Source organism: Cibotium barometz, chromosome 2, assembly GCF_041138505.1.
Source record: "Cibotium barometz isolate CiBa-2024 chromosome 2, ASM4113850v1, whole genome shotgun sequence".
NCBI lineage: Eukaryota > Viridiplantae > Streptophyta > Polypodiopsida > Cyatheales > Cibotiaceae > Cibotium > Cibotium barometz.
Genome location: NC_141047.1, coordinates 30,528,741 through 30,538,138, shown reverse-complemented (window position 1 = coordinate 30,538,138; position 9,398 = coordinate 30,528,741). Strand labels below are relative to the sequence as shown.

The 9,398-nt window shown below is 37.3% G+C and overlaps 1 protein-coding gene across 1 annotated transcript; it reads left to right on the top strand.

The window, feature by feature from the left end:
- The first annotated feature begins 3,929 nt into the window (after positions 1 to 3,929).
- On the top strand, positions 3,930 to 5,057 carry LOC147640925 (18.1 kDa class I heat shock protein-like). The gene is made up of 2 exons (XM_086816632.1): positions 3,930 to 4,240; positions 4,616 to 5,057. Exons 1-2 carry the CDS (start codon positions 4,090 to 4,092, stop codon positions 4,861 to 4,863), a joined length of 399 nt encoding a protein of 132 aa, XP_086672758.1. The 5' UTR covers positions 3,930 to 4,089; the 3' UTR covers positions 4,864 to 5,057.
- The last annotated feature ends 4,341 nt before the right edge of the window (positions 5,058 to 9,398 follow it).

The window sequence follows — 9,398 nt, the reverse complement described above, 5'->3', positions numbered from 1 at the left end:
TTATAGTATTCCATTTTTTTAAAATTCTATACCACCATCAGTTATGGATTGGAAGGTGTCAAAGAAGCCATAAGCCTAAGGCTTTGGGAGTGGATCGAGTGCCGTTAGATTAATGATTTGGTGAGGCAGATGTGGTAAGTGTGGTCCCCCAACTAAAGCATGGAGAAACTAGTGGCCTCAGACACTTGGTGGATAAACTGCACATTGAGCTCCTCATGGAAGCTGGTCTCTACAAGATATTCTTGCCATGCTCCATAGACCTGTCTTGTTCAATTTGGCCTTTAAAAAAGGTCATCAGAGGATTGAGAAGAACTCAGCAGAGAAATATTCCAAGTTGTGGGTAATGCCATCTAGGATCATTTTGTCGGAGATGATTCAACATCCATCAAGCCCATCATACATCACCAGGATGGTCTTTCTATGTGTATTCAAAGAGTCTCCTTCAGGATTTTGCGAGGGCACGTGGAACTCAAAACCATCTACAAAGCAAAGTAAATAGAGATTTTTTGAACAGAACTTACAATATGCATATTGTTTTATGATTTTGCAATGCTATCATGAGCTTGACAAGATGCAATGAGATCCTTACCTACAAAGTTCCTTATATGTTACTTGTAGTTATAGTTTGGGGAGGTACGTTTGTCTGGACGTTTTCTGAACACTTATCAATTTTGCAAACATTGAAATTGATTTTTCTTTTAATTGTATTGGTAGTCACTTTTAAGCACCAAAAAAGCAATGTCCTTGACACTAGTTTCAGGGCCACCTATACATGTTTTCACCCGGATATAGTTCATGTGTTTGAACAGTCAAGGATAGTGCATGAGAGTAGTGTTTATTTCATTGAGGTGAGTTATCATAGTAGGATTATGCATATTGATCAAATCCGTAGTAGATCATATGATATAGATCTTGAGAGATTTGCATTTGATCTAGACATCTCCTTAGATCCTCTATTATTGGAGATAAATTTATCATGGGATGTAGGTCACATAGGGGCATTACTAATGGAGATAGACCATATTTATGAAGATGACCTTGAAGACCTTGGGATGCCCTTGGGGGGGTCACTCTGTTAACCCTCTATGTAGCACATGTAATTAAGGGGTATTTAAAAAACTCCCTACTTATGGATTTTTGAATTTTAAAAACAACCCTTCTGTAACACATTTTACAATAAGAGTACTCCTTTTGTAGCAAAATTTTCACCATTTCAATTAAAAATCCCCTTATGTATGTAAAGTCTATGTAACTCCACAAGAGAAAAAAAACCCTTCTATTGAACTATTTTTTAGTGATTTAGGAGATGATACCATTTGCCTTTCATGTGGGGATACCTGTTTAATTTTTAGTGAGATGTGACTATGACGATGCTGATGAGATCATATTGTTATCCTAGATCATCATACATACATAGAGGGTTTTGCACATGAGGAGATGGTGCATGGTTTAGCTCATACCCATATATTTATTGATGTAGTGGATCATGTCGAGGGGTTCACCTAAAAATATGTAAGTATAGCATGTGAGTTCAAATGAACGGGTTTTTTAATTCAAAAACTTAAGGTAAATTTACAGAAATACATTTGCAGAAGGGGCTTTTTAATCAAATTTAGAAAAAAATCCGTAAGTCCATAAAGAAAAGAGATCATTTTATTCATGAGAAATTCACAGGTAAGGGGTTTTTAAATACCTCTTGAACGCACATGATACATAGGGTTTCCTAGTAGTGCACCCCCCGAACGAGTGGATCATGCCTTTGAATTTTCAAGTGATGCTACATGGGATGACGGCATTGGTTCGCTCTTACCCTTGCATGATGCCAACCTTGTATGTTCTTTTAGCTCCTACGGGTGTCGACACGATCCTATTTTAGTTGGATCTAGGACATTTACTTTTGGATGCATTATATGTCATTGGGGATGCATGGTATTTGTCATTTGGGATGCATGGTATTTGGGATGCATGGTATTTGATTACGTGGATTTACATGCATCGTATCTAGATTCTCATCCGAGTAATTATTTGGGCCATGGATTTGATGGTACTTCTAGTGGCCATTTCACCTTGGACAAAGAGCTTGGATACTTCCTTTTCAATCTAGGTGGTCACACATTTTTTCCATGGTTATGGATGATCTACACTTTAGCTATCCATTTGACACCCAGTTGGATAAAAACAATATAGAAAGGATGCTAAAAACGATGAAAGAGCTGACTTAAGAGGAGTAAATGGATTGAGAGTAAGTCTATAGGATGGAAGTAAAGAGTGTGAATCAAAGAGAGAATTAGTGGAAGGGTTTAGAAAATGAAAGAAAAAAAGGAGAGGTTCCACTTGTAAAAAAGGGAGATGTTTCACTTGTAGAAAGATTAAAAAAGGGTATCCAATAGTGAAAAATGCCACTCATGTGACACAATAAAGCAACAAGTTGCATTGGTGAGGATGAATTTCTTGATTTAGATAGTAATGGCTTATGAGTAAAGCAGCACTACAGGCTCTTATTGCATTTCACATTCTCATCATGCTTGAATATAACATGCTTGAATATAACATGCTCAAATGTCACATAACTTCTTCCTCTTTTTTGGGTCAATCATTATCATGTAACAACTTCAACTTTTTAATGAATTAAGTGGAACACAATGGTTGAAGTCCTTTCCACATATTTATTTAAAATTTTAGGAATGATACAAACTTTATTTAATGGTAAGGGCATCCTAAAAAGGGCACCTAATTGAGATAGGTATATTTGTACCAGAAGGACCTCAACTTATCTCCTTCAAGGTAGAAATGAATATATATATATATATATATATATATATATATATATATATATATAGAGAGAGAGAGAGAGAGAGAGAGAGAAATCTTGCCAATATACCATTTATTATTATTACTCAAGTTTATTTTTGATATCATTACAATATCCTATTTACTTTTTACATCATCGAATTATTTATTCTTCCCCAAGATTAAATAATTGATGACATAAAAACTAAATAGAATAGTTTTCACAATACAAAAAATAAACTTGAGTAGAATAATTGTAATGGTATATTGGCAATCTCTCTCTCTCTCTCTCTCTCTCTCTCTCTCTCTCTCTCTCAACATTATCAAACTCTCATATTTTCCATCCAATGTCAATTGCAAATTCATACGTAACAAGATCTCTCTCTCTCTCTCTCTCTCTCTCTCTCTCTCTCTCTCTCTCTCAACATTATCAAACTCTCCTCTTTTCCATCCAAGGTCAATTGCAAATTCATACCTAACAAGCATCGTATTTCATCGATTTCCATAATAACAATCCTACAATCATGTATATGAAACCATCTTTGGAAATTATAATAACAAATGGACTTTTTAAGTTTTGAATTGGTAAGATTCAATATTAGTGTTTATTTTGTTGTTTTTCAAACCATTGCTTCTATTTATTTGATTTAATTTAATGGATTATATGTAGAATGAAAACCAAAACAAGGCTATGTGTGTGTGTGTGTGTGTGAACATCTCAACAAATTAGTCCAAAAGCCACAAAAACAAAAAAGGTGTGTATGTGTGTGTGTGTGTGTGTGTGTGTGTGTGTGTGTGTGTGAGAGAGAGAGAGAGAGAGAGAGAGAGAGAGAGATCATGCCAACATCCTAGCAAATTAGTCCAAAGACCACAAAAACAAAAAAAGGTGTGTGTGTGTGTGTGTGTGTGTGTGTGTGTGAGAGAGAGAGAGAGAGAGAGAGAGAGAGAGAGAGAGAGAGAGATATCCATCTTGCCAACATCCCAGCTGCGTCAAATTAGTCAAAAAACCTCGAGAACCAGGGTGAGGGCCCCCTCCATAAGGAATATGGAGTGGAAAAGCCCATAGAATAATGTGTAATTGTCGCTATGGGAGAATGACAAGGTATAAATAAAGATAATGTGTTGTGCCCTCGCATGGGGAATGCGATTCGATGCCCACTTCCATATCAACATAAAAGAGGCACAAAGAAGCCACGATGAAGTGGGGAGACCTCTTATAAATGTGGCCACCTTAGTGAGAGAGAAATAATAAGACAACGTCGCGCTAGCTAGTAACCTTTTGGGTCCAAGGGAAGCATCATGGCGCTCTCAGGATACGCACTTATCCAAGTGCCTTTTGTGTTGTTGGATGACATTGAAGACTATAGTGGGCTCTTTCATGAAGAAGACGAGCCCATCTCGGATTGGAAGGAGACACCGGAGGCCAGAGTTCTTCAAGCTGAACTCCCGGGTGAGCGCTATAATATGATGACAGTATTATTATTATACACTTATAGCATCATATAATTAGTCACTTAGCCAATAATTATATGCACTACACCACTTAGCAAACCCACTTAAGGTGGCTGCAGCATGACTAACTAACTAATCGCTTAGCCAGATAGTTATATGCGCTATACTTAGCAAGGTGGTTTCTCGCTAATACATTCTTAGCAGATGCCTTACTTAAGGTGGTTTGGAAACACCCCTCTCTCTCTCTCTCGGCTGCTGGGGTCGAAGAAGCGAATTGTGAATAATAATATAATTATAACTTTACCGCTTAGCATATAATTAAGTATATGATGTATTAACCTTGTCTGTTAATAATAATGGTGTTATCGCCTAGGTTTCAACAAAGAAGACATCACAGTTGAGGTCAAAAACTACCGCGTCCTCACCATCAGCGGCGGCGTTACCCGGCAAGACGGCTCAAAGAAGAACGTTCATACTTTCTTTATCCGACAGATCCCTCTTCCCGATGACGTGAAGCCCAAGGAGATGACCGCCACCGTTGACAACGGAGTCCTCATTATCAAGGCCCCCAAGTCCCCTACCCCAAAAGCATCTAGAAGGCTACTGGCTATCACAAACTAGTTTCGTCATCCATGAGAGATATAAAGGCTCTCTCTTAAGTTCTACTCTCTCTTCTCTTACTAGTCCCTAACGTTGGGCTATATGTCTCATTAGTCGCCCTCGTGATGGGAGTCAATGACTCACTATAATATTATCCTAATGTTTGTCTCATGTTTGGTGATGCGAAATTACTAATGGGCATCCTTAATTTGTTACTTGTTTTAGTTGTGCTTAAGCCCTATTATTGTGTGTTTGTCTCATGTTTGGTGATGGGAAATTACTAATGGGTATCTTTAATTTAATTTGTTACTTGTTGTATTTGTGCTTAAGTAGTCATAGCACATTTCACTTTACATCGTTACTTCTCTTTGATCATAACATCTAAACTATCACCTCTAAAAACAAGCTTGAACTTTGTACCACGACACTTTTTAGAGCTTGCGTTTTGCAAGTTCAATGTTTTCTAAGTTCACTGATCTAGGCAATGCGCATGACATAATGATAAGAGATTGGTAGCTTGCAAGCTCGAGGTGTCACCTAGGATTGTGCAAAATAGCACCTATGCAATGCATGACATAATGTTAAGAGATTTGTAGCTTGCAAGCTTTGGGTGTCACCTAGGATTATGCAAAATAGCACGTGAGCTCTTTAAAAGATGTTTGTGTATTAGTAGACTTACATAAAAGTTGCACACATAGAGGTTTAGTGGGCCAACATAAGGGCACCTAAACTAAGGACTTAGAAGCACATTTCTTCTTTTACACAATTAGGAAGATGTTTTTTAAAGCTTCAAATTTTTGAGTGGGGGACAATAATTTCATATTCGAAAGGAGTGAAAACTTGGGCATGTCACAAGGTATAAGAAGAGAATTTCATCTATACAACAAACACCTATCCTCAATAGAATTTGAGTATCTTAGAGGGAGTTCTTTGGCCAACATGTTGTCCCCCCTACCCTTTTGGGATTTTTTATTTAGATTTTTTAAAAGTCCACAAGTTTGGTCTAAAGATTGGTATTTTTATTACTTTCAATGGGTATTTTTATTACTTTCAAGGTTGGTCAAAGAGTGAGGAATTTTATTACTTTCAATGGGTATTTTTATTACTTTCAAGGTTGGTCAAAGAGTGAGGAATTTTATTACTTTAAAACTATAAAATTCATATAACTAATTAAAAAAGGGGCTTCTCCTTAAACAAATGTTACATAAATCGTTTAAATATACCATTTGGGGTTGTAAAGGGTGTTCTAAGGAACCTATAAAAATTTTCACCTCAACAATTTCAAGTGAAAAGGGGAGAAATTAATCCAAGTGAAAATCTAAAGAAGATTGCGAGGTTTTTTTTTTGGGGGACCAATAATATTTATTTATATTAACTATTCCAAATCTAACATACACCAAACCCAGAAACTCTACTATCTACTCTTTTTTAACCTCATTTAAGATTTTACATAAAAATTCCCATCTTTCATCCTCACACAAGAAACAAGATTATTCCCACTAGATCTGATACCCCAGCAAATAAGCAAGCCTCCATCATGGCCTCAATAGTGCAGCCCCGGGGGGACTGTTTTTCTAGCATTCCCCCATGCTTTGACCAAACCTTGACTGTGGGTCTAGGGAACATTGCAATAGTATAGTCATATGATGGCGAGGGAACATTGCAAAGCTTGTAAAACCACAAGAGATTTTGCTAGACCCGATATTTTCCTCTATAATTTTGGCTTACTTGAAAAAAAGCTTTACAATGTTCCCTCATTATATGACTATAATATTGTATGGATTTAAACCTCACAATCTTCTTTGGATTTTTACTTGATTGATTTCTTTCCTTTTCACTTGAAATTTTTGAGGTGGAAATTCTTATAGGTTCCTTAGAAGACCCTTTACAACCCCAAATGGTATATTTAAATGATTTAAGTAACATTTGTTTAAGGAGAAGCCAAAATTATAGAGGAAAATATCAGGTTTAGCAAAATCCCTTGTGGTTTTATATCCCTTGCAGTAATGTTGTAAGGTTTATAGTGAGGCTTATAATGAGGCTTATAGATATTATCATTGTTTTTGTAATGAAGTAATGTTTTGTACCTTCTGCATAGGTTTTTGTGGCTCAAGGGTTTAGCCTGTGCTTCTGCAAGCAGGGAATCTTGCACGACTAGTAAGGAGGGTGCAATAACATCCTAACTGTCCTCCCAAGTATCATTATTTCAATCATCCCCACCTTGGTAATATTTCTTATCTTGTAACTTGTGTTAGAGATCCTTTGCATCCTTATCCACGACCATGTGAAACCCTAAAAGCCAAGTTTAATGAGGATAAGTCAATTGGTTTAACTTGTTTTGTGACTCTGTCATGTCCCACTCCTTTGGGCATTCTTGGGTTGTCTATAAAGAGATAGATTTTCCAATATGCTCTCTCTCTTCTTTTATGACTTGTGGATAGTTAATATGTTCTTCAGCGAACTGTCCCTTGGAGACTAAGCCTTGCTCTAGGTGTAGTAGATGCAAAGTGATGATGCAACAACTTGAGGCTTCAAAAGTCCTAGTGGTGCATACAGTGGGCAAACAACCAAAGTCAAGATAATGGATGTTGCTTGTGCTTGTGAGAGTCTTGATGCTAAATTGTTTTGCAAGGTACGTTGAGGGAAATCCATTGCTTCCTTTAATGCATCTAGCACTATGAGCTCATGCATTTCTTCATCATCTGAGAATATATCTCTGACTTCAAAAGAAGTAGAGTCCACGCTCAAAAATTCAGCACTATGGGGGGTGGAGGTCAAGATTTACTACTAAATCTCATGGGTTTTCCAATACTTTATCATTGTGCAGGGGACACCCAAACAAAGGTAGGGTGAGCATGCCAAGTCAACACTTTGGTTAATCTTTCGAGATTGGTGGAAAGAAACTATGTTTTGGAGATCAGCCTTCTCTTGGATGATGAGAAATAGTCACAAAGCTATAGTCACAAAGCTGAGATCATCATCATATTACTAGATCTCCCATCTACCTTTTTGTATTTTTTCTCTTATTTCTTTCGGCCAGCCTCCTTGTTCTCTTGTTCTAGTTTGTCACATGTTTTTTTGCACCTATCTCTTTCCTTAATCAATTGGTAGCTTATGAGGAAATTTTGCATTATGGGTCATCTTTGGATCCAAAAATCATTATAAAAAGTCATGCTAACTAGCACCTGTCCCCGGACACAAAAAAGTGTAGCATGTTAACATGCTTCCACCCTTTTCTATAAAGCTAAATGTTGGCCCCACCTCCTCTTTTGGATGAGTGCCTGAATGGTGAGATCCACCATGGTGGGAGATAAAATGGTGAAAGAGGGTGGTGTAGAAGTGGGCATAGTAGTGGTAGGTTTGGTTTAGGAGGAGAGTGGTGTGGAAATTATTGTTGGAGGTGTTGATGGTCTTAGTGAAGAGGGGGGAGTTAGGTTGACAGTAGTAGGTGGTGTCAAGGCTACCAAGGACAGTTTATCCAACACCAAGACTAGATCCATGTTCTATTGATAAGCCACATCAAGGAGAGTTATTCTTTGTGAGGTGATGAACAAGTTGTTGAGGATGTATGGGTTATAAATAACATGGTTCTTCGTATATGATTCGATATCCTTGCTAATGATAGCAGACTAATCATATAATTTTTTATTTAGAATGACCCAAAAAAGATTTTTTGGGGATCTGGTTTTGCCTCTCACAGTCTCTCACTTGGATGAGGAGTAAGATGTCTCCATAACTATGCATAGCATGTCATCTATAATGTCCTCGTATAGTCTTCCATTCTTTTTATTCCTATACCACCATTAGTTATAGATTGGAAGGTGTCAAAGAAGTAATAAGCCTAAGGTTTTGGGAGTGGATCTAGTGCCGAGAGATTAATGATTTGGTGAGGTAGATGTGGTAAGTGTGGTCCCCCAACTGAAGCATGGAGAAACGAGTGGCCTCCGACACTTGGTGGACAAACTACACAGTGAGCTCCTCATGGAAGTCGGTCTCTACAAAATATTCTTGCCATGCTCCGTAGACCCATCTCATTCAATTTGGCCTTCCAAAAAGGTCATCAAATCATTGAGAAGAACTCAGGAGAGAAATATTCCAAGTTGTGCATAATGCCATCTAGGATCATTTTGTCGGAGATGATTCAACATCCATCAAGCCCATCATTCACCAGGATGGTCTTTCTATGTGTATTCAAAGAGTCTCCTTTAGGATTCTGCGAGGGCACGTTGAATTCATAACCATCTATAAAGCAAAGTAAATAGTGATTGTCTTGAACAGAACTAACAATATGCATATTGTTTGATGATTTTGCAATGCTATCATGAGCTTGACAAGATGCAATGAGATCCTTACCTACAAAGTTCCTTATATGTTACTTTTGTAGTTGTAGTTTTGGGAGGTACCTTTTTTTTGGATGTTTTGTGAACATTTATTAATTTTGCAAACATTTAGACATTTATGATCCTTGTATAATGATATTGAGATAGCCAACATGTAGGGCCATGGCTATGTCATAGAGAGTCTATGTGAAAGGCTTGGGTTTTGAAATCCAAATA

Coding starts and splice junctions, on each gene's coding strand:
- LOC147640925 (XM_086816632.1), top strand. CDS start 4,090: ATGGCGCTCTCAGGATACGCACTTATCCAAGTGCCTTTTGTGTTGTTG. Junction 4,241..4,615: donor TCTTCAAGCTGAACTCCCGG/GTGAGCGCTATA, acceptor GTTATCGCCTAG/GTTTCAACAAAGAAGACATC.